The sequence below is a fragment of the Ovis canadensis genome, chromosome 3 (genome assembly GCF_042477335.2).
Source record: "Ovis canadensis isolate MfBH-ARS-UI-01 breed Bighorn chromosome 3, ARS-UI_OviCan_v2, whole genome shotgun sequence".
In the NCBI taxonomy this organism is placed as follows: Eukaryota; Metazoa; Chordata; class Mammalia; order Artiodactyla; family Bovidae; genus Ovis; species Ovis canadensis.
In genome coordinates, this window is record NC_091247.1 from 92,005,828 (window position 1) to 92,029,774 (window position 23,947).

Genomic DNA, 23,947 nt, shown 5'->3' on the forward strand with positions numbered 1-23,947 from the left:
ATGTGCAAATATTTTATGCGGTTCAATTGTTTTCATGTATTACTTACTCCCATGAGTCTTAGCATGTTGCCTAGTTTTACAACAGTGTGAAAATACACCATAGTCAATTAGAATATAAAAAACTCTCAGCCAGTTTTTCTAGTGTTGTTTCTGATCTCTGAGAGACTAGGATTTGGGCATCTTCAGTTTTTAACAAATGTCATTGGTGATTCTAACGCACGGTAAATTTGGAGTGCTGTTATAAGTACTGCAGAGAGTGTACAATATCCTTCGGTGCTGTCAACCTTTATGGTATTAATAGTAGATATCATTTATTATAGTTCTACTATGTGTTAGGTGCAGAATTATTTAAATTATCTCTCATATAGCAACTCTGCAAAGTAGATCTTGTTATTCCGATTTTGCAGATGAAACTGACTGGGAGAGGTTAAGTGACTTGCTCAAGGCCACACAGCTGGTAAGTGTTTGGGCATTGAGACCCAGTTCTACCAATGTGTTGCTGATAGCTAAGTTAGAAGTTCTTGGGCTAGTTAACATACTGCTGCTTTTTGCAATTAAAAAGCACCAGCTAGTCCTTTTTTTGTCTTTCAGGTCTGCTCACTTTGTCCTATATGAAGAAATTGAGGTAATGCACTAGCTCAGAAAAGAGAAAATTGTCTGCAGAGAGCCAGGCAGGAAAAACATTCACTAGAACAGTGGTTTCTCAACTGGGAGTGATTTCGCATCCGTCTCTCCTCCTTTCCCAAGGGACATTAGGGGATGTCCAGAAACATTTTGGTGTCGTAACTGGAGTAAGGTGAGATTCTGCTGGCATCTAGTGGATAATTGCCAGGAACACTGCTAAATAATCTTAATGCACAGACAGCCTGGGTGTCCCACGCATTCCCCCAAATCATCCAGCTCAAAATGTCAGTAGTGCTAAGGTTGGGAAACCCTGCTTTGGAAGCATGTTAGAGACATGTCTCCAAGCTAACTAAACATGTGAAGGCAGAGTTAGAAATGTAATGCTGACATGGTATGTCTTACAGTTCTCTTTAGTACAGCAAAAACTTGAAAGTTCACTTTAATATAGCAAAAAAGGTGTGACACTTGGGGAGGTGATATAGTTTTGATGTATCTATGCGGGTTGATAGGTTTAATGGGAAAAACCTGGAAATACTGAACTCATACCCTGCTTATAGGTTTTGCAAGTATTAATTTAACTAAATTTATTTGGTGATTTGATTAATATGTTAATCTGCCTTATTAAATTTGAGTAAGTACTAATTCAGACTTCCCTGGTGGCACAGACAGTAAAGTGTCTGTCTACAATGCGGGAGACCCGGGTTCCATCCCTGGGTTGGGAAGATCCCCTGGAGAAGGAAATGGCAATCCACTCCAGGACTGTTGCCTGGAAAATCCCAGGGACAGAGGAGCCTGGTAGGCTGCAGTCCATGGGGTCGCAAAGAGTCGGACACGACTGAGTGACTTCACTATATTCCCTATAAGTACTAATTGGTTAGTCTTTTATTAAAGCATAAATAGTTTCAACAGTCCATCAGCGATTCACATCAGAGCCACTTGTGAAATTTTTCATATATAAATATATAAAAATATATTAAAAGTATAAATAGAAATTATATCTGTTATCTCTCTGGATGCCTGGACCCTGGAGAGCCTGATGCAACTGGGATAGAGCCTGGGCCTCTCAATTTGAGAGAAACTCTAAGGCATTCTCATACCACCTTCGGTTAGCGACTACTTAGAAGTAATTCAGTCCTCTGCCTAGCGCTGCCTTACTTTTAGTGTTCTACTGAGTTATCTTCAAGATAGGGCTTAAATTATTCAGTCTTAAAGTTGATACCTTTTTCAGTAAGGGCTGAGAATAGGCGTGTCTTGCCGGCAGTGCACATCCTACTTAGCGCTTTCCACATGCCAAGCACCGTTCTCAATACATGAATTGTCATTTAATCCTCAAAACCCTGTGATGCAGGTTTAGGTGAAAAAAGTGAGATTTAATTAACTTGCTTAAAGTTACAGGGGAAGTAAGTTCGGGGCAGAGATTCAAACCCAGCTTAAATGCTGTATTGGCTCCCTCCCCTTAAAGCTGTATTGCCCTCAGGTGTGCTTGTCTGTCTGTATGTGTGTACAATAGAAACCCTCTCATCTGGTTGGTAGATTAAAAGAAGGAGTCATAATAAGGAATCATAAAAGACACTGGATAGTTTTTTTTTAGTCTTTTTAACTTGGTAATATTTTTTATTTCAGCCATTGCTCTGGGTATGGATTCTTTGATTGGAATTCTGTATTTCTTCCACAAACCACTCCTATAATGTAGGCAGTTTCAGATTTTTTGAAAGTAGAGTAAGCTCTTAGACATAAGATCTTCATGCCTTAAGGTGTTAAGTGTATAATGACCCTTTTTTCATGAGTTTTTTCCTCCTGCCTTTGGTCACCTTATCTGCTTCTCATTTGACAATTGTTTTTATTGAGTCCAAAGCATTTCACCTAATTTTTGTACTAATACTTTCTGCATTATGTATTTCTATTTCATTGGCTTGTGTAATATTTTATTATGTAATGGCAGTACCTTGTACATCTGGTATAAATAGGTTGGAGAATGTGATTAAGCCTTGTTAGTGATGCACACACACCTGGGAGAAGAGTTGCAACAGTGTGACTTTCCTAAGTGTAATCTACCAGCTTTAAGAATTCAGCTTGTGGTGGACATGGTTCAGTGTATTTACTGTGGAGGTGGAGAACATCACTTTACTCCAGTAAGCTGGTTAAATAGGAATCACTTAAGCAAGCTTCTGCTATACTTTGAGGAGGTATTTCATGTGTAGCTGACAATTATACTGTGGAAACAATTCCTATCCTTTGATTAGGAAGATAATGTTTAGTAAGCAAATTTTACAATAATAGAGTACAATAATAGAGTAATATCCTATGGAGTGAATTTCTTGAAAAAGGTGGATAAGTGAGAGGACCAGTACAGTAAATCAGGAATAGATTCCCAAAGGATATAGAGACCTTAAATTGGAAAAACTGGGACTTCCCTGGTGGTCTAGTGTTTAGGACTCTGCTCTTTCACTGCCAAATTCAGTTCAGTTCAGTCGCTCAGTCGTGTCCGACTCTTTGCGACCGCATGAATTGCAGCACGCCAGGCCTCCCTGTCCATCACCAACTTCTGGAGTTCACTCAAACTCAAGTCCATCAAGTCAGTGATGCCATCCAGCCATCTCATCCTTTGTCATCCCCTTCTCCTCCTGCCCCCAATCCTTCCCAGCATCAGAGTCTTTCCAATGAGTCAACTCTTCCCATGAGGTGGCCAGAGTACTGGAGTTTCAGCTTTAGCATCATTCCTTCCAAAGAACACCCAGGGCTGATCTTCAGAATGGACTGGTTGGATCTCCTTGCAGTCCAAGGGACTCTCAGTCTTTCCCAACACCACAGTTCAAAAGCATCAATTCTTCGGTGCTCAGCTTTCTTCACAGTCCGACTCACATCCATACATGACCACTGGAAAAACCATAGCTTGACTAGACGGACCTTAGTCGGCAAAGTAATGTCTCTGCTTTTGAATATGCTATCTAGGTTGGTCATAACTTTCCTTCCAAGGAGTAAGTGTCTTTTAATTTCATGGCTGCAATCACCATCTGCAGTGATTTTGGAGCCCAGAAAAATAAAGTCTGACACTGTTTCTACTGTTTCCCCATCAATTTGTCATGAAGTGATGGGACCAGATGCCCTGATCTTCGTTTTCTGAATGTTGAGCTTTAAGCCAACTTTTTCACTCTCTTCTTTTACTTTCATGAAGAGGCTTTTTAGTTCCTCTTCACTTTCTCACTGCCAAGGGCACAGGTTTAATCCCGGTTAGGGAACTGAGATTCCCACATGCTGGGGCCAAAAAAATATAAGTTTTAGTAGAAGGAAACTAAACTGTCTTCCTAATTCTGATGAGCCTATTGGGAGAATACTGAACCTTTGTTTAAATTTCATTTAGGAAAAGGTATAGGAGATTTTGGGCCTTCCAGGTGGCTCAGTGGGTCAAGAAGCCAACTGTAATGCAGGAGACCCAGGTGACGCAGATTCAGTCCCTGGGTCAGGAAGATCCCCTGGAGGAGGAAATGGCAACCCACTCCAGTAATCTTGCCTGGGAAATCCCATGGACAGAGGAGCCTGGTGGGCTACAGTCCAAGGGGTCACAAAGACTCAGACACAAATGAGCGTACACACACACATAGGAGATTTTAAGACTGATAACCTCCCATTAGCAACATGATAGAATGGTTGTAGGGACTGCATTAAATATTGTAGCCAGGTATGTTCCTGGACTGGATTCCGAAAAGGTATTAACAAATAGGCCTGATACATAAAGGGGAAAAAGATGGATGGTGTAAATGACTACTTCTGAGAATCCACTTGCTTAAAATCTCTGGAGTTAAAGTAAGTGATGTAGGGAAATAGATCACCGGAGCTAGACGGGGCAGTCGAATAAGAATTTTCTTTATAAGAAAACTTGTCAGCCTTTAAACACTTTAAATCTTTTGACTCAGTTTAATTTATCTCTTTGTTAATCCTAAATAATTAACAAATTTGCAGAAAGCTCTATGTACAAAATTTACTCCAAAAAATTGGAAATGAACAAGTTTTCATCTTGTGGGAATCATTAAATATGTAAAGACTTAGCCTAGTGTCAGATACATAGTAAGGGTTTAGTAAATATTCCTTATGGAGAATGATTTCTAAAGAAGAAAAGGGGCTAAGTCAACTGATACTAGGTTATACTGTTAACTGAAATCAAAAGAGCATCCTTATGCTAAACTGTTCTCTCAAGCTTCATTTTTTCAAAACCCTGTGGTATTCTAGAATATTTTTCTGGTAAAGAGCCTTAGTAATTAGAGGGCTCCTCAATCTAGCAGTTGTGTATAAAGTGAAGGTGAAAGTCGCTCAGTGGTGTCCGACTCTTTGCAACCCCATGGGCTACACAGTTCATGGAATTCTCTAGGTCAGAATACTGGAATGGGTAGCCTTTCCCTCCAGGGGATCCTCTCCAGGGGATCTTCCCAACTCAGGGATCAAACTCAGGCCTCCTGCATTGCAGGCAGATTCTTTACCAGCTGAGCCACAAGGGAAGCCCAGTTGCTGTATATCGTCACCCTGCTTATTTAACTTCTATGCAGAGTACATCATGAGAAATGCTGGACTGGAAGAAACACAAGCTGGAATCAAGATTGCTGGGAGAAATATCAATAACCTCAGATATGCAGATGACACCACCCTTATGGCAGAAAGTGAAGAGGAACTCAAAAGCCTCTTGATGAAAGTGAAAGAGGAGAGTGAAAAAGTTGGCTTAAAGCTCAACATTCAGAAAACGAAGATCATGGCATCCGGTCCCATCACTTCATGGGAAATAGATGGGGAAACAGTGGAAACAGCGTCAGACTTTATTTTTTTGGGCTCCAAAATCACTGCAGATGGTGACTGCAGCCATGAAATGAAAAGATGCTTACTCCTTGGAAGAAAAGTTATGACCAACGTAGACAGCATATTCAAAAGCAGAGACATTACTTTGCCGACTAAGGTCCGTCTAGTCAAGGCTATGGATTCCCAGTGGTCATGTATGGATGTGAGAGTTGGACTGTGAAGAAGGCTGAGCACTGAAGAATTGATGCTTTTGAACTGTGGTGTTGGAGAAGACTCTTGAGAGTCCCTTGGACTGCAAGGAGATCCAACCAGTCCATTCTGAAGGAGCTCAGCCCTGGGATTTCTTTGGAAGGAATGATGCTAAAGCTGAAACTCCAGTACTCTGGCCACCTCATGGGAAGAGTTGACTCATTGGAAAAGCCTCTGATGCTGGGAGGGATTGGGGGCAGGAGGAGAAGGGGACAACAGAGGATGAGATGGCTGGATGGCATCACTGACTCGATGGACACGAGTCTGAGTGAACTCCGGGAGTTGGTGATGGACAGGGAGCCCTGGCGTGCTGCGATTCATGGGATCGCAAAGAGTCGAACATGACTGAGGGACTGAACTGGACTGAACTGAACTGAAGATTTAAAAATGGTCAGTTTAATACTGCCATATAAGCTCCAAAAATCAAGCCTAATAAATTACTTAATTATTTTGGGGTATAGGTAGTATATGTATATGGCACAAAGTTCAAAAGATACACAAAGATGTACACTGTTAGCGGTTTGTTATATTCTTCTAGAAGTATTCCATGTATATTCAAGTGTGTGAGAAGTATCTGGTTTTACACAAATGCTATCGTAACCGTATACATTGTTGTGCAATTTGCTTTTTGCATTTTTTTTGGAGTTCTTTCCATACCAGTATATTCTACCTTATTGTTTTTAAAGGGTGCATACATATGGATATATCCTAAATTAACAAGTATCATCGACAGATACTGTGTTTGTTTCTAGTTGTTAGTACAGCCAGATACAGTGATTCTCTGACATGCTATTTCAGAAGATAGTTATTAATGTTGGGCTGTGGGTATCTTATTTGTTGAAGTCTGTGCTTCATGAAGACTATTATGAAGATTTCCTCCTTGCCCTTTACTTTGGATGATGTTTGTGGAGTGTCAAACCCAAATCCTTGGTAGATATAATGGAATTGTTAATATGAAGTGTACAGTAATGCCAAACAGGCTTCTTCCAGGATATCAAGTATTTTCCATGGATCACATATTTATATGGATCTTCCTAAATTTAGGGGTTGTGGGTGAGTAGTTTCAGCATCTCTTTAAAGAGTTTATCTTTGAATAAAGTAGCCAGAATAAGATGGACAAGAGGAGTATGATGGGATATATTAAGAGCATTCGTGAGGTAATAGAAGATCCTCTAGTCTTTGACTTCACTTGGCATTGTGGTCTTTGCTGAGTTTGATCAGTAAGAAAAATCCTTTGAGGAAAGAAGCCTCCAACTGAACATTTTAATAGGGAGGATGCTTAATTTTAGATTAGATTACTAGTTTGGAATGAGACCTAGGCTTGTTGCTAGGAGCGGAGAATAATGAGAAAACAAACATTTACAAAGAACAGTTTATAAGTTGTTTTCAGGTGCCTTACTTGGTGATTCTCACAGCAAGCCTGTGAGTTAAATATGACTGCTGTTTGCATTTCACAGATGCGATAACTGAGGGTTGAAAAGGTTAAATTACTAGATATCCATAATCACATAGCTGATGAGTGACAGGGCAATCAATGTTCTTACACCATATAAACCATATCAACTATTTCCTTTTCTTGAAATTTACAATGAAGTGTTTACAATTTCATCAGTTATCACTGAGTTTTGTCACTTCAGAAAGAGTAACAGGGAATCAGCTTCAGCCCTCCTTTTTCTGTTATCCCTAGACTGACAACTTGGTACGTGTACCCCCACCCTCCAATATTTGGGCAGGTTAGTGGTGAAGTGAGAAGGTTAAAAATTGAATACAGAGCTACATAGAATGGAGGGTGTTTTTTTTTTTTTTTTTCCCCCCCGCATCGTAAAAAGAGTGTATAAAAAGGTGTGAAAGTCAGAAATGTTCCAGTAATTGACCAGGACTGGGATCTCAAGCAAGATCCATGGACCTTAAAGTTGAAAAGATGAGAATAGAAAGTGTAGTACCTGAAAAAAAAAAAAATCTATTACTATGACACTAGGAAAACTTGAAAATTAAGCACAGTCGTTTGCTTTGGCCTCTACCACGGATCTGTTTAGAGGCCAAAGCAAACGACTGTGCTTAATTTTCAAATTTTCCTAGTGTCATAGTAATAGATTTTTTTTTTTTTTCAGGTACTACACTTTCTATTCTCACCTTTTCCACGGCCTCTACCACAGAACTGTTTAGACTTCCCTGGTGGCGCAGACGGTAAAGCGTCTGTCTACAATGCGGGAGACCCGGGTTCCATCCCTGGGTTGGGAAGATCCCCTGGAGAAGGAAATGGCAATCCACTCCAGGACTATTGCCTGGGAAATCTCATGGACAGAGGAGCCTGGTAAGCTACAGTCCACCGGGTGAAAGAGTCGGACACGGCTGAGTAACTTCACTATATTCACTATACGGGTCTGTTTAGTGTGAATTTCAGATATAACAATGTTTTAGTTTTAATTCCAAGTCTTTCATCGAGGGCATGCCATTTGCTCTTACCCTCTTTCTAGTTTTGGAATGGTCTACTCCATAACATTTTCTTGGAGGTCCAAGATATTCTACTTTACTGGGATTATTATATAATTTTAATATAATTCTTTGTTTCTGACACTTGCGGTGGGATTTAAAAGATAATTGAGGGTTGGAAATAATGTTTGGGGGGTTAGTCGCTAAGTCGTGTCTGGCTCTTGCAACCCCACGGACTGCAGCCAGCCAGGCTCCTCTGTTCATGGGATTCTCCAGGCAAGATTACTGGAGTGGGTTACCATTTCCTTATCCTTTCCCAACCCAGGAATCGAACCCTGGTCTTTTGCACTGCAGGCAGTCTTTACCAACTGAGCTATGAGGGAAGCCAACGTACCAGGCTCTCCTAACACCTCGAGTATTGTTACGACCATTTTATAGATGAGAATAACTGAGGCTAGCTATGTCACACTGTCGCCCAGGTACAGAGTTAAGATATGCACTTACATAAACATAAATCGAAACAAGACAACTTTACAGTATCGAAGCCACGATTAGGTGGTAAGGGTGGCCCTGTGAAGCAAAAACAGCATTTGCTGCACCACAGGCACACCTGCTTCTGCAAATGAACTTTCCAACGTGGCGACAGACTTGCGTGCCTAGGAGTGAAGCCTTGGGGGTAAGCACCCACTAAGGGTTCCTGCGTGTGGTGGGGAAGACAGGGGACTTTCCACGTGGAAAGCTGCACCGAAGAGCCCTCGGTGTTCTCGGTTTAAGGAAGTTGGTTGGGGGAGGGGGCTTGCCCTGCGGCTGCGTCCTGCGCCCCGCGCCCTCCCCCTCCCCGCCTCTGCTGCCGCTAAACCCCGGAGAGCGGAGCGTGCACGGTGAGACTCCTCGGCGGGCCTGGCAGCGGCTGCTGGGCATGCTCAGTGGGCAGGACCCGTTAGAGTGGCGAGTAAGGAAGCGTTGGCTCTTCTCTAGGCTGCCTTCCCCGGTTCAGGCCCCGGCCCTGGGCTTTTGTGTGCGCAGAGCCGCAGCCGCCGCTGCTTCCTCGCGGGGCCGCCCGACCCCAGATGCCGTCCGGCCTGTCCGGTGTCCGCCGTTAACCTCGCCGCGCAGCCGGAGGAGGAGCGGGGCGGGGCGGGGCCGGAGGGCCGGCAGCCGGGCGGGCGGGAGGGCCCGGCCGGGCGTGGGGGTGGGGGTGGGTGCGGGGAGTCCCGCCGGGGGTGGGGGGAGGGGGCGGGCGTGGAGTCACGGGGGTGGGGTCACCGGCGGTGGCTCGGGGAGGCCGACCGGGAAGGGAGGGGGCCGTGGGGGCGGCTCGGAGGAACCAGCCCCGGCTGGGGAGCGGCGGCGACTCCGGGGGCCGGGGCCACGGCTCTCCGAGCTCCGGCGTGAGGCCGCCGCGGGCCCCGTCTTCCGGCGGCCGCCCGAGTTTGTGGTGGTTGCCGCCGCCGCCACCGCCCCGGCTGCCATCTCCTCCTCCTCCTCCCGGGCCGCCGCCTCCTCCTCTTCCTCCTCCTCCTGGGCCGGGTCGATCCCCTCCCCGCTGCCGCCTCCTCCTGGGCTGGGCCCGCGGTGTCTCGTCCCCTCGCGGAGCCGCTCCTGCCGCCGCCGCCGCCGCCGCCTCCTCATTCATCCTCGTGCACCATAGGCGGCACAGGCACCAAGATGTCCAACCGAGTGGTCTGCCGGGAAGCCAGCCACGCCGGGAGCTGGTACACAGCCTCAGGTAGGGCCCCAGGCCGGCCGGCCCGCCCGCCGCCGCCGCCGCCTGGCCCGGCGCCCGGCCGCCCGAGGTCGGCGGCCCGGCCGCGCGCGGCGGCGGGAGGGACGAGGGCGCGGACGGCCGCCGGCCGCGGACCGCGTGGGGAGGGAGCGGGCCGGAGGCCGGCCTCGCCGCCTGCCCGGCCCGGGCGGCATCCTGCCGGGCAGCCCGGGGCCGGCCGCGCTCACGCTCTGCCCGGAGTTGGGCGAGAGGGAGAGTTGCCTCCTCGGCAGCCTGCGCCCTCCCTCGGGACCCGGCTGGGGCAAAGAGTGTGCTCCCCGACCAAGCCTCCTCGTCGCCTCCTCCAGCTCCCGGGAAGCGGGTGGCCGGCCGCAGCCACCCTGGGGAGGACCGTTCACCAGGCGCCCGAGTCCCGCTTCCTCCGCGCGACCCTCCGGCCGCGGGAGGGACGCGCCTTCCTCCTCTCCCCTTCCCTCCCCTCGCGTCTCCTCTCCTCTCCTCTCCTGCCCGAACGGCGCCCGCGGGACCCGGGGAGTTCTCAGCCTCCCGGGTGCACCCGGGCTCTGCTCGCCCGCCTCCTGCCAGGCACCCTTCGCCCTCTCCACCCCCCACCCCACCCCGACAGCTGAGAACGGGAGGCCGCATTCTCCCTCACCTCTTCAGGTGCTCTGCCGTCTAGAGAGGAGTGAAGGGTAGTACTTTTTCGCTTGTCAGACTGGAGGCAAGGTCTGGGCTTGGGAGATCTGGGAGAGGAGGCCCTTTCCTGGGATTTGCAGCTCAGCCCGTTGGGGGTAGGGTAGGAGTACTGTTAAGCAGGGGCTTGGGGTGGCCTCCCAGCTCTTTTGTCGGTGTTTTCATTGTTACTGTCATTCACGAAAGGGGCAGCTGGAGATGGCATCAGCACTTTTCCTGAGCGGCCTCTCAAGCCTCAACACCGAGCAGGTGCTGGAAATAACGAACGCGGTGGTCAGGTTTTGAGTGAATTTAATCTTCTGTAGACACTGTCTAAAAACATTTTAGAGCTCTTTATGTAAAAGAGTGTAGGGATTTTCCCTTTAATAAAGCTCTGGTTGGAACGACTGTTTGGGGGGATTACTTTCTGGAGTCACATTTCTGTTAAGTGACAAAGTTCCACTGTGATTCCTGAATTTTCCGTCATTTGGTACTGGCTTATCAATAACTAGACCCAACTCTTTAATGTGAGTCAAATCATGTTTTCCTTTGCAAATGGTTGGGTTGGACAGTGACATGGTTTGTGAGAAGACAAAGATTTGCAAGATAATTAATTTCTCTGAGGTTGCTAAGCTCTCATTAAATGCATGCACTTTACTGACTCACTGAAGATTTCCTGTGTTAAGAAGACACAAAGGATTTGTAGGCCTAACAGGTAGCTATAGTTTTGCATTAAGCAGATGACTTTTCATGGTTACAGTGGCTTCCCTCATGGTCCCAAAGTACTTCATAAATATTTCATCAGGTCTCACAACCTAGAATGTTAGCTAAGCTTTTCTTCAGTTTATGCATATGTGCCCAAGATTCTGTACAGACCAGTGGCAGAACAGGAATGGGAGTCACTGGTTCCTGGGTTTCTCTTCCAGTCAGTGCACTATTACTATTAAATTTATCAATGAATAATAGTCTTTTCAAGGTTGTAAGTCACTAAACGTTTTTTCTTCAGTGTGTTCTGAAGCGTTACAGAGTCTCAGTTTTCACTTTCATGACCATCTTTTGGTTAATTTGTCTTCTATACCTTTCAAAAGTGTTTTAAACTTCTTTTGTAGTTTGCATTGAACTGTGGGCAAATGATTCTGGAGCAATTTTTATAGGTTCTTGAACATTCTTTTCATAGTAAAATAAGGCGTAGTTCACACTTCAGACTTGAAAAGACTTCTTCAGTAATCTTCTCAATGTTAAGAATTCTTTAATCTAGCTCAAGACATTGTGTTTTTAAAACTATCAATAGTGAACTAAAATGGACAACTTAAAAATTTTTTTAAACTATATTCTCATTTCTCTAAATTCTGAATGAAGTCAATGTCATTTTGGTAATGTGAGTTGTCATGGAGAAGTTTATTGTTAAAAAAAATTCAGACCATGTATGGCTTGTGTGTGTGTGTGACTTAAGTAATAATTAAGGGTTAATTTAAAGCAATTTAGTTTTAAAAGCTGATTTCATGTTTTAAAAATGAGTAAAAAGATATGTAAGTAAATTTTGATTTAATCTAGTGACCCCTAGACCCCAGTGTACCTAGATTGGTACCATTGACCATTGGAAAAATTTTACTTGTGTTGTTGTTCCCTTAAACTAACCCTAAAAACATATAATAGGAGACATGCTTTTGGATTGTCATTCTGTAGTTCCTACAGCATTTAAATGATTATGTCTGTAGAATTGAAGTGTTCAATTACTGATAAAAGAGAGAAATAAAATATGCTTCATTTATATAGCTAGTTCAGAAAAAAAAGTGTATGCACACATATATGTGTTTTATAACACACATCTTCATCTAGCTATATGCTAGATCCATCGATAGACGTATCAACTATTCCCTGCCCTCCAGGAAGATAATTTGAAGTAAGTAGTAACTCAGGACAGCAAGTAAATATCAGATAAATTGAAGCAGTGCTTCTAGGAGCTAGGAGGAGGGTGGAATCACTTCAAAAGATTAGAATTATGTTTCGAAGGAAGGGTATTTGGGTAGCTTTGGAAAGGGGAAAGTATATTGGGGAACACCACAAAGATACAGAAGCAGGTGAGTATAAGTAGGTCAGTTTAACAAGAGTGGAAGGTTCTCACAGGGGTGTGGTTCAAGGACCTGGTTGAAGCTAGGGTGTAGATCCCTATGCATTCATAGGGATTTGACTTATGCTGTGGGCAGTCACGACCAGTGCAGAAGCTTCTGAGTGGGGCACTGATACACAAGAAACATTTTAGGAAAATTAATCTCATAGGACGGTTAATCCTCACTTCTTTATGGGTGTACAGCAGGGATCAGCAAACTCACATTGCCTGCAGTCCAAATCCAGCCTGTGACTTTTTTTTTTGTAAAGTCCACTAGTGAAGTATGGTTTTTCATTTTTAAAGGGTTTAAAAAAACCAAGAAGTGCAGTAGAGACTGTATGTGGCTTGTAAAGCCTAAAGTTTTTACTATTTATTGGCCTACAGAAAAAAATCGTTGACACATAGTGTACGTTAGTGGTTCTCAATGTGACTTCTAGATCAGCAGTATAATGACTGTATTCTGTATTTGTTTCTGGGTGTGTTGTATCTTTCATTTCATTGTTTCAGGCCCTTATCTTCTATCTGGACAGTTATAACTCTCTCCTAACTGCTGTTCTTTCTGCCAGCTTGATTCCTCTTAAGTCTGTGCTCTGCATTGCTCCCTGGATAATCTCTCTGACCACATAATTTCTTTGTATAATCCTCACTGGCCCATCTTGCCTATTGGATAAGGTCTAAGTCCTTTCATGACTTGGCATCTTTCTATCTCTTGCCACTTCCCCCAGTCCCATCCTAGTTCTCCCTTTTACTACTCTTAAGCAATGTCTAACAGCTGTTCATTGTTTCTTTAAATACACTATGCTGTTTCTTATCACTGTGTTTTCATTCGAGCTATTTCCTCTGTTGGAATGCACTTCACCAGGATAACTTCTAATGTTTAAAGGACTCAGGTGTTAACACCTCCTAGAAGCCTACCCTGATGCCTTTCCTCCCACTGTCTGTCGTTGATGTTCCTTTGTGTTCCCATAATATCCGGTGTGTATCTCTATACATTTACCTTGTTATCCATGTGTGTGGTCTTTTGTAAGATTATGAACTAGAAGCCAGGGATCATTTGCTACTAATTTTTTTTTATACCTTAAGTTCTCAGCGCTGGTTTTGTACAACTTAGTAGATATTCAATAGGTATCTGAACAAGTGAACATTAAAGTACTTGGCATATAGGAGGTTCGGACAAAGATATTGATGTCTGAATCCCTAAGAGCATTGGGCGTCATATAGGACCATTGCTAGTTAAGTCTCTGAGCATGATTTAGGTGAAGAATCTTGGTAGAAAAGGATTAGAAATCTTGATTCACTAGTTAGGGGGACTGTATTTCATATAAGATTTTTAAAGAAATATGACATACATAGAGAAAAGTGTACAGCCAGTTGAAGTTTCACAAAATAGGGATATCATTGTAAGTAGCAGCCAGCTCAGCAAATGTCAGTACTGGAATTCTCAACTTGCACTGTATTCCTTGTATTCTAACACCATAGGGAAGTTTTGTCTGTTTTTGAACTCTGTATAAAAGGAATCATGTAGTATATCTTGTTTGAGCTTATTTTGCTCAACATTATGTTTGAGATTAATTCATGTTTTACTGTGGTTTGTTTATTATTATTGTATTCTATTCTAATGTTTGGGGGGTTTGTCGCTAAGTTGTGTCCGACTCTTGCATCCCCATGGACTGTAGCCTGCCAGGCTCCTCTGTCCATGGGATTCTCCAGGCAAGATTACTGGAGTGGGTTGCCATTTCCTTTTCCAGGGGATCTTCCCAACCCAGGAATTGAACCCGGGTCTCCTGCTCTGCAGGCAAAGTCTTTACAAACTAAGCTATAAGCTGAGCGCTGAAGAATTGATGCTTTTGAACTGCAGTGTTGGAGAAGACTCTTGAGAGTCCCTTGGACTGCAAGGAGATCCAGCCAGTTCATCCTGAAGGAGATCAGTCCTGGGTGTTCTTTGGAAGGACTGATGCTGAAGCTGAAACTCCAATACTTTGGCCACCTCATGGGAAGAGTTGACTCATTTGAAAAGACTGTGATGCTGGGAGGGATTGGGGGCAGGAGGAGAAGGGGACGACAGAGAATGAGTTGGCTGGATGGCATCATTGACTCGATGGACGTGAGTTTGGGTAGACTCCGGGAGTTGGTGATGGACAGGGAGGCCTGGTGTGCTGCGATTCATGGGGTCACAAAGAGTCGGACACGACTGAGCAACTGAACTGAACTGAACTCTATTCTATGAGTAAACCACAGTTTTTCCATTCTACTGTTGATGGACATTTACATTATTTACAGTTTTGCCGCTTTGGAAATTTTTGTACTCTTATTTCCTGATGAACACATACATGCATTTTTATTGGGTATGTACCTTAAGTGGAATTATTAGGTCATAGTTATGGCTACGATATATTCATTTTTAGTAGATTTTGCAAGTTCTGCCAAGTGGTTTCATAAACTTATACTCCCTCCGGCAGTGTGTGAGAGCGTTCCAGTTGTTCCACATCTTTGCCAACACTTGGTATTGTCAGTCTTTTTATTTTTGGTTATTGCTGGGAGGGTGTGTAGTGACATTGATTGTAGTTTTTATTTTCCCAATGACTGTTGAAATTGAGCATCTTTTTTTATTAGCCATTTGAACTTCTGCTTTTGTGAAATGTCTTTTAAGTCTTTTGCCCTTTTTCTACTAGAGTATTTACTTTTTCCGTATTGATGTAGTTCTTTATGTATTTTGGATATAGTCTTTTTAGATAGGAGTATTGCAGATACCTTCTGCTCTGTAGCTTTTTCAGGATCTTGGTGTCTTGGTGACTCAAAAGTTCTTCATTTTAAAGAAGTCTGGTTAACAATTGGTTAGTGTTCTTTTGTTTCCATTTATGAAATCTCTACCCATGAAATTTAACTTTCCTATGTTTTCTTTTAAAGGCTTTCTTTTCACCTTTCATAGTAAGATCAGTAATTCATTTGCTTGATAGCTGTATCTGTATGGTTTTGGTGGGTTACATAGATTTATTTTGAAATGTACACATAGAAAAATTGTAAATAAGTGTGTAAAATGGGTGGTACACTTTGATGAATATCCAGAAATATAACATACTCTGCAACTGTCTCCAGCTCAAGAAACAGAACATTTTCAACATCTCTGAGGGATGTATTACATTTTAATGTTTTCTGAAATTGGTATATTTTATATCTTAAGTGTGTATATAATGTTGGAGTATTCCCCCCCCGGAAATTGGTTGTTATAGCTTATAATCACTAGTGCCATAGAAGTAAGGAAATATATCAGAGTCTAATGATTTCATAAAGCATTCTTGAAATGTTTGTTTGATATATCTTAATAGCAGTTTGCTTTTTTAAGTTGTTTTAATTCTTTCTGTTGTATTTCATGAATATATTTAATAGAATTATATCAGGGTTCTATCGTTGGAAAACCACAACCTTTTTTTATTGCTTGTATCTTGAGTTCTAGAGTGTCAAAATATATCTTGGTGTTTGAGAAACAAACACATTCTTTGAAGAGAAAATACTGTATAGTATTTAGTTTTGAAATGAACTTTCTTCTTTGTGCTTCATTTTGTTATTTTATGTTGGAGAAAGACAAGAAAGAAAGAACGAATTTCTTAGGTCAACTGTTGAGATTATTGCTTAATTACCTCTCTCACTTTCTCTCTTGTCCTTTCATGTGCAGTTTCCAATTCAAAAATCTTCCCTACCTTCGTGGTGTAGTTTATATTATCTACTTTTGGGTTTTTGTCCATTTTGAAGAAAGTCAAGACACCAAATAAAGATGTCATTTGTTAAATGTATTCTGTAGTTGTATTTACATATATGTGTATGTAACTTCTAATCTTCAAAAGGCTGCTACAAGTTTGGTATTATCTGCATTTATGGATGTGGAAACCATGACTCAGAGAGTTTGAGAAACTTGTTTAAGTTGTTTAAGGTATAGTAAGTAAGTGGAAGAGCCAGTCTGACTCTGAAACTAGGGGCGAGGAAGTATGCTTTCCCAAACACTGAGATTTTCTGTTCCAGTCAGGTTTTTCCCTTACTACAATATTTGCATTTAACTGGCACTTATATTTCATTTATGGTTTGTAAAGCATTGTCTCACACATTTTTTATTTTCAGAATAATCTTATGATTAGGTGTAGGACAGGTAGGGTGGGCAGGTTTTTGATCCACCCCCACTTTGCTATTTTATTCATGAGAAACTAAGACTTGAAGGAGACTAAATTGCCTGAGTCATCTGCTGTTAAGTGGTAGAGCTAGAATTTGAACCTAGGACTTGTAGCTGAAGCCTAGTGTTCTTTCTAATTATAGTAATGCCAGAGTAAGTAAGAAGTTGAGCTATTTGGAATCAGTAAGCACCTCTATAATTGTCAGGTAAATATATTATAAAATAATAAAAGTGTGATTAAAAAAACATTTATGAAATATTGAGTATTATTGATATGGTATAAAAACTGACAAAAGAATTGGTAGAATGTAATTAATCAAGGATTAATCAAATCTAAGATTTGAATTTGGGCCTAACAAAACTTGACACTTCTGTAGAGGCTTTATTTAACATATTTATCAGTATTGGACAGACTCAGTTCTGTCTGAAAGGTACTACTCTAGGGACAGGTGCATAGAAGAAGATGAAACAGACAGAATCACTATAGAGTTTATATTCTAGTTGGAGACAGGCTATAAATAAGGTAAGTAAAACGTAAAGTACGTTAGATAGAGGAAAGTGCTTTGGAGAACTACAAAGCAAAGAGCTGATGCAAGAGGAATGTTAAAGAATGGGAGGAATTTTAAATGGCAAGGAAAGGGTTGACTTCACTGGACCTACATTTGAGTGAAGAAGTAGGTGAAGGAACAAGCCTTGCATTCTATATAATTTCAGGTCAGGGGTACAGCAGGTTCAAAGGTACTGTGGCTAGAGCAGGCCTGGAGTATTTGAGGAATGCAAGAAGGTCATTGCAACTAGAATGAAGTGACATGAGGTGGTTTGATATGAGCTTAAGAGGAAAATAAAATAGCTGGGGCAGAGGCACAAAGGTGTTGTGGTCAGACGATATTAGGTCTGGAAGACCAGTGTGAGGACTTGAGTGAGATAGCCATTGGAAGATTTTGAGCAGTTCGTGACAGGATCTAATTTAGACTTAACTCTAACAGCTTGACTGCTATGTTAAGAGTAGACTAGAGTTGGGGCATGGTGAAAGCAGTGGCAAGGCCTGCACCAACAGTTAAGAGGAAAGTAGCACTCCATCTTACAGATGGGGATGGATTGAGTAATAGCTGTGAGGGAGAATAAGAAGTGGTTGATTATTGGATATATTTCGATGGTAGAGTCAAAAGGATTTTCTGACATACTCAAAGTGAGATATGAGAGGCAGAGAAGAGTCATGGATAGCTCTAAGGTTTATCCCTGAGATTGCAATAATGGAATTGCTGTTATCTGAGATAAGGAAGAGAAACAGGTTTGGAAGGGGAAGGTTAGAAGCTTGATTTTGGTCTGTTAAGTTTGAGATGTGTGCTTTATAGTTAAGTGAATATGTGAGTCTGGAGTTTAGGGGAGATGCCTAGGGTGGAGATATAAGATTGGGAATTATCATCATGTTGGATGGCTCAGCAGTAAAGAATTCGCCTACTAATGCAGGAGGTGGCGGGAACATGGGTTCAGTCCCTGGGTTGAGAAGATCCCGTGGAGGAGGAAATGGCAACCCACTCTAGTATTCTTGCCTGGAAAGTTCCATGGACAGAGGAGTCTGGCTGGCTACAGTACATGGGGTTGCAAAGAGTTGAGCACGACTGAGCATGTGAGCATGCACGCAGATAATATATTTGAAGCCAAGTGTCTGGATGAGATCACTGTAGGAATCAAAGTGGCCGGAAAAAAAGAGGTTTGTGAGTGAGCCTTAGAACACTTCGCACTTGAGGAGGTGAGGGTTATCATGTAAGGAAGATAGATGAAGCTTCTGGTGAGGAGAAGGTGTCCTGGGAGCCAAGTAGGGAAAATGCTTTAAGGCATCTCAACACAATTTATACAGTTTTTTTTTTTCTTAGAAAAGCACATTTAATCTGGTTTAAGCGACTCTGGTCTTAGCCGTCTCTTACCCTGCTCCCAGAGCTTCCTAACTGGTTGCCTAGTTCCCATTCTGTTCTTTACACAACAGCCTGAGAGATCTTTTCAAAATGTAAATCAGATAATATTAGTTTCTAAAAACCCTATCATATTAATATTTAAAATCATACTTAAAAATCCTTGCCAAGGCTTAGAAGGTTTTACATGCTTTCACCTCTGCTCAGCGTTCTTATTTTATCTCATATTGCTTGTTGTTTACCTTATGCTGTTCCAGCCATTCAGGCCCCCTTCTTGTTCCACAAATACATCAAGCTTATACCTGCCTTAGGACTTTTGTGTATACTTCATGATGTCTTCATGTATGGATGTGAAAGCTGGACAGTAAAAAAGCTGAGCGCCGAAGAATTGATGCCTTCAAACTGTGGTGCTGGAGAAGATTCTTGAGAGTCCCTTGGACTGCAAGGAGATCAAATCAGTCAGCCCTAAAGGAGATCATCCCTGAATATTCATTAGAAGGACTGATGCTGAAGCTGAAGCTCCAATACTTTGGCCACCTGATGCGAAGAGCCGACTCTCTGGAAAAGACCCTGATGCTGGGAAAGATTGAGGGCGGGAAGAGAAGGGGACGACAGAGGATGAGATGGTTGGATGGCATCACCGACTCCATGGACATGAGTTTGCTTGAGCAAACTCCGGGAAATAGTGAGGGACAGGGAAACCTGGCAAGCGGCAGTCCATGGGTTGCAGAGTCGGACATGACTGAGCTACTGAACAGCAAAGTTGTTAACTAACAAAGTAGTTAATAACAAAGTGTTAACTAATCCTGGCTTGGTAGTCAAGGAAAGGGTGTTATTTATTGACTCTTATTAGTCACAGTTAGGAGGAGACTTAGGGGGAGACATTGAAAATGAATGGAATAGGTTTTCCCAAAGTGTTCTGAGAAACAGTAGTCCTTGGAGATGCCTTTGCAGAAAGGGTTTATGGTCAGATAAGTTTAGGAAATGATGCATCTGTTTTTCTCCCTTGGGCTCAGACATCTAACAATGGACTTGTTTTATGGCTCATTACATGGTCTGTCTTGGTGAGTGAGCTGTGTTTGTTTGAAAATAATGTATGTTTTCTGTAGTTGTGAGGTAGAATGCCCTCTAAATATTAATTAGGTTAAGTTGGGTTGTTGTATTTAAATCTTCTAACATTCCTATTGATTTTCCTTTTTTGTCTGTCCATTCCTGAGAGGAGTATTAAAATTCCAACTGTAACCCTGGATTTGTCTATTTTTCTCTTTTAGTTTTGTTGATTTGTTGCTTCAAGTTTTGTGAATCTCTGTTTTCTGATATACCTGTTAGGAGTTACACTTTCTTGGTGAACTGAGCATCACAGTATATGTTCCTCTTTCTGTTTGGTAGTATTTCTTACTTTGAGTTGTTTCTTGTTTTGTATTAATGAAGCCAGTCCAGCTTCCTTGTGGTTAATATTTACATATGGTATATGCTTTTCCTTGTGTGTCAAGGGTCACCAAGACCACCTTCAGGTTTGATGATTTGTTAGAAGGATCAAAGCAGTTATACTTACAGATGGGGTTTATTACAGAGAAAGAATACAGATTAAAAAGGAAAAGTACGTATAGTGGAGTCCAGGAGGAACCAGGTGTGAGTGTCCAGTTGTCCTCTCAGTGATGCGTGACAGCAAGCGTGAAATACCGCCAACCAGGGAAGCTCAGCCGGGCCTTGGTACCCAGGTTTTTATTGAGGGTCAGTCTGTAGGCATGGGCACTTTTGTGACTAGCTACTCAGTCTCTAGCCCTCCTGTCTCCTGCAGAGGTCATACTGATACAATGTGGCCCAGGTTAGCAGGAGAACAAAAATAGGAGTTCACAGTAAGTCACATTGTTGGCATACACTATCTGGCAAGAAGCCCCAGGTATACAAAGACACCTAAAAAAATTGTGGTGGAATATATGTAACAAAATTTACTCTTTTACCAATTTCTATGTGTCTACTTTTCTGACATCAGCACATTTGTGTTATTTACAACCATCTCCAGCACCCATTTCTAGAATGTTTTCATCTTTCCCACTGGAGGTTTGTACGCTTTAAGCAGTTAACTCTCTGTTGACCCCTTTCTTCAGCCGTGGCAACCCGTCTTTTTTATCTATGATTTTGCCTGTCCTTGGTACATTTAAATGAATTCATACAATATTTGTCCTTTTATGTCTGATTTATTTAACTTGGCATGTTTTCAGAGTTCATTTAGGTTGTAGCATGTTAGCAGAATTCTTTTTTAAAAATGAGTACTACCCATTGTATGATATACCACAGTTTACTTATTCATTTGTTGATAGACGTTTCCGTTATTTCTACCGGTTGACTTTTGTGAGTGACATTGCTGTGAATGTTGGTGTACAAGTGTCTGCGTGAATCTTGCTTTTAGTTATTTTTTATATCTATCTAGAAGTAGAATTGCTGGGTCATATAGTTCAGTACCTGGGTTGGGAAGATCCCCTGGAGAAGGAAATGGCAACCCACTCCAGGACCCATGGAAAATCCCATGGACAGAGGAGTCTGGTAGGCTACAGTCCATAGGGTCGCAAAGAGTCAGACATGACTGAGTGACTTCACTTTATAGTAATGTTGTGTTTTAAGTTTTTGACAAAACACCAAGCTGATTTCCACAGCAGTTGCACCATTTTACATTTCTACCAGCAGTGTGTGGGGTTTCTGTTTTTTTTTTTTTTTCACAACGTTGGCAAGACTTGTTATTTTCCTTTTTTTTTTTGATAATAGTCATCCTAAAGACTGAGTTTGTATCATTATGGTTTTGATTTGTATTTTTCTAATTACTGAAGAGGAACTAAAAAACCTCTTGATGAAAGTGAAAGAGGAGAGTGAAAAAGTTGGCTTAAAGCTCAACATTCAGAAAACGAAGATCATGGCATCCGGTCCCATCACTTCATGGGAAATAGATGGGGAAACAGTGGAAACAGTGTCAGACTTTATTTTGGGGGGCTCCAAAATCACTGCAGATGGTGATTGCAGCCATGAAATTAAAAGACGCTCACTCCTTGGAAAAAAAGTTATGACCAACCTAGATAGTGTATTCAAAAGCAGAGACATTACTTTGCCGACTAAGGTCCGTCTAGTCAAGGCTATGGTTTTTCCTGTGGTCATGTATGGATGTGAGAGTTGGACTGTGAAGAAGGCTGAGTGCCGAAGAATTGATGCTTTTAAACTGTGGTGTTGGAGAAGACTTGACGGTCCCTTGGACTGCAAGGAGATCCAACCAGTCCATTCTGAAGGAAACCAGCCCTGGGATTTCTTTGGAAGGAATGATGCTAAAGCTGAAACTCCAATACTTTGGCCACCTCATGCGAAGAGTTGATTCATTGGAAAAGACTGTGATGCTGGGAGGGATTGGGGGCAGGAGGAGAAGGGGACGACAGAGGATGAGATGGCTGGATGGCATCACTGACTCGAAGGGCGTGAGTCTGAGTGAACTCCGGGAGATGGTGATGGACAGGGAGGCCTGGCATGCTGAGATTCATGGGGTCGCAAAGAGTCGGAGACGACTGAGCAACTGAACTGAACTGAACTGAATGACTAATTATGTTAAATACCTTTTCATGTGCTTATTGGCCATCTGTAATCATCTTTGGAGAAGTATCTTCAGGTCCTTTGCCCATTTTTGAATTGGGTTGTTTGCTTTTTTGTTGTTGTTGACCTGTAAGAGTTTGTAATATCTGTAATATTCTGGAAAGAAATCCTTTATCAGATATATGATTTGCTAGGATTTTCTCCCATCCTACAGATTGCCTTTTTACTTTCTTGATAATATTCTTTCACGTGCAGTTTTTAATTTTGCAAAATTTAGTATTGTCTTTTTTTTGTTACTCATGCTTTGATATTATTTCTAGAAAACCATTGGCAAATCCAAGGTTATGAAGATTTGCCTTTGTATTCTGAGTTTTAGTTTCAACATTTAGGTTATTGATCCATTTTGATATAAGTTTTGTAAATGGAGTGGGTTAAGATCAACTTCATTCTTTTGCTCATGGATAGTCTAGCTGTCTCAGTACTGTTTGTTGAAGAGATTATTCTTTATCCATTGAAAATTCAAACCAATAGTTCATAGGTTTTTGGGTTTATTTCTGGATTCTTAGTTCTATTCCATTGGTCTTTCTGTCTGTCCTGTGTCATTACCATAATCTTCTATTTTATTTATTTGTGTTTTTTTTTTTTTTGACTGCCTCACGACTTGCAGGATCTTAGTTTTCCAACCAGGGATTGAACCTGCACCGTTGGCAATGAAAGTGTGGATTTCTAACCAGTGGACCACCAGGGAATATGCACAACCACACTGTTTTGATTTCTGTAGCTTTTTTTTTTTTGTAATATTTATTTGGCTGCGGAGGGTTTTAGTTCTGGCATGTGTAATCTAATTTTCTGACCAGGGATTGAACCTGGGCCCCCTACACTGGGAGCACAGAATCTTAGCCACTGGACCACCAGGGAAGTCCCTGATTTCTATAGCTTTTTTTTTGCTCTGTTTTTGAAAGGTAGTTTGGTAGGTATTGAATTCAGTAGATATGTTGACATTACTTCTTTTAGCATTTTATAAATGTTCTGTTGTATTTTGGCTTGCACAGATTCTGAGAATTCTGTGATTTTAAAATATTTGTTCCTGTGAATTCAGGGTGTCTTTTTTTCATCTGGTTACTTTAAGATTTTAAAAAGTTATTACCATTTTCCTGCTAGTCTATTATCATGTGCCTTTGAATAATTTTCTTTGAATTTAGTCCTGTTTCGGATTTGTCAGGTTTCTCAAGATGTGTGGGCTGTAGTTTGCAGCAAATTTGGAAAAACAGTCATCATTATCATCTCATATGTTTTTCTTTTTCACTTCCTTTGTTTCCTAGACTCCAAGCAAAAGTATGTTAGATAGCTTAATATTGAACCACAGTTCACTGAGAATTCTTTTTTTTCTCTCTGCTTACTTTTGGATAATTTCTTTTGTTTTATCTTCCCAGTTCACTGATTCTTTTTTTTTTTTTTCTTGTGCAGTATCTAATTTTGCTTTTAATTCTATCAGTGACATCTTTGAAGTATAAAAGAATTAAAATAACTGCTGATTTCATGGTTTCACCTGAATATTTCTTTCTTTCTTCCTTTCCTTTCTACACTGTGCGACTTGTGGAATCTCAGTTCCCTGACCAGGGGTTGAAGTGGAACCATGGCAGTGAAAAGTCCTGAATCCTAACCACTAGATCACCAGGGAACTCCCAGTATTTTCTTAA

The 23,947-nt window shown here is 41.9% G+C and overlaps 1 protein-coding gene and 1 long non-coding RNA gene across 5 annotated transcripts in view; both read left to right on the forward strand.

Moving 5' to 3' along the window:
* Positions 1-265: 265 nt before the first annotated feature.
* Positions 266-6,263, forward strand: LOC138437069 (uncharacterized). Its single transcript, XR_011255754.1, has 3 exons — positions 266-457; positions 592-796; positions 5,166-6,263. It is a non-coding gene; the product is annotated as an uncharacterized lncRNA (long non-coding RNA).
* A 2,662-nt stretch (positions 6,264-8,925) lies between these two features.
* Positions 8,926-23,947, forward strand: part of MEMO1 (mediator of cell motility 1) — a 111,328-nt gene continuing 96,306 nt past the window's right edge. The window contains exons 1-2 of one of the 4 annotated variants that reach the window (XM_069583627.1): positions 8,926-8,972; positions 9,743-9,820. In XM_069583627.1, coding sequence (XP_069439728.1) covers positions 9,760-9,820 — 61 coding nt within the window. In that variant the 5' untranslated portion in view covers positions 8,926-8,972; positions 9,743-9,759. Of the gene's footprint in view, positions 9,044-9,742; positions 9,821-23,947 lie in introns of all 4 variants that reach the window. The other 3 variants (XM_069583626.1, XR_011255753.1, XM_069583628.1) reach the window with 3 other exon arrangements.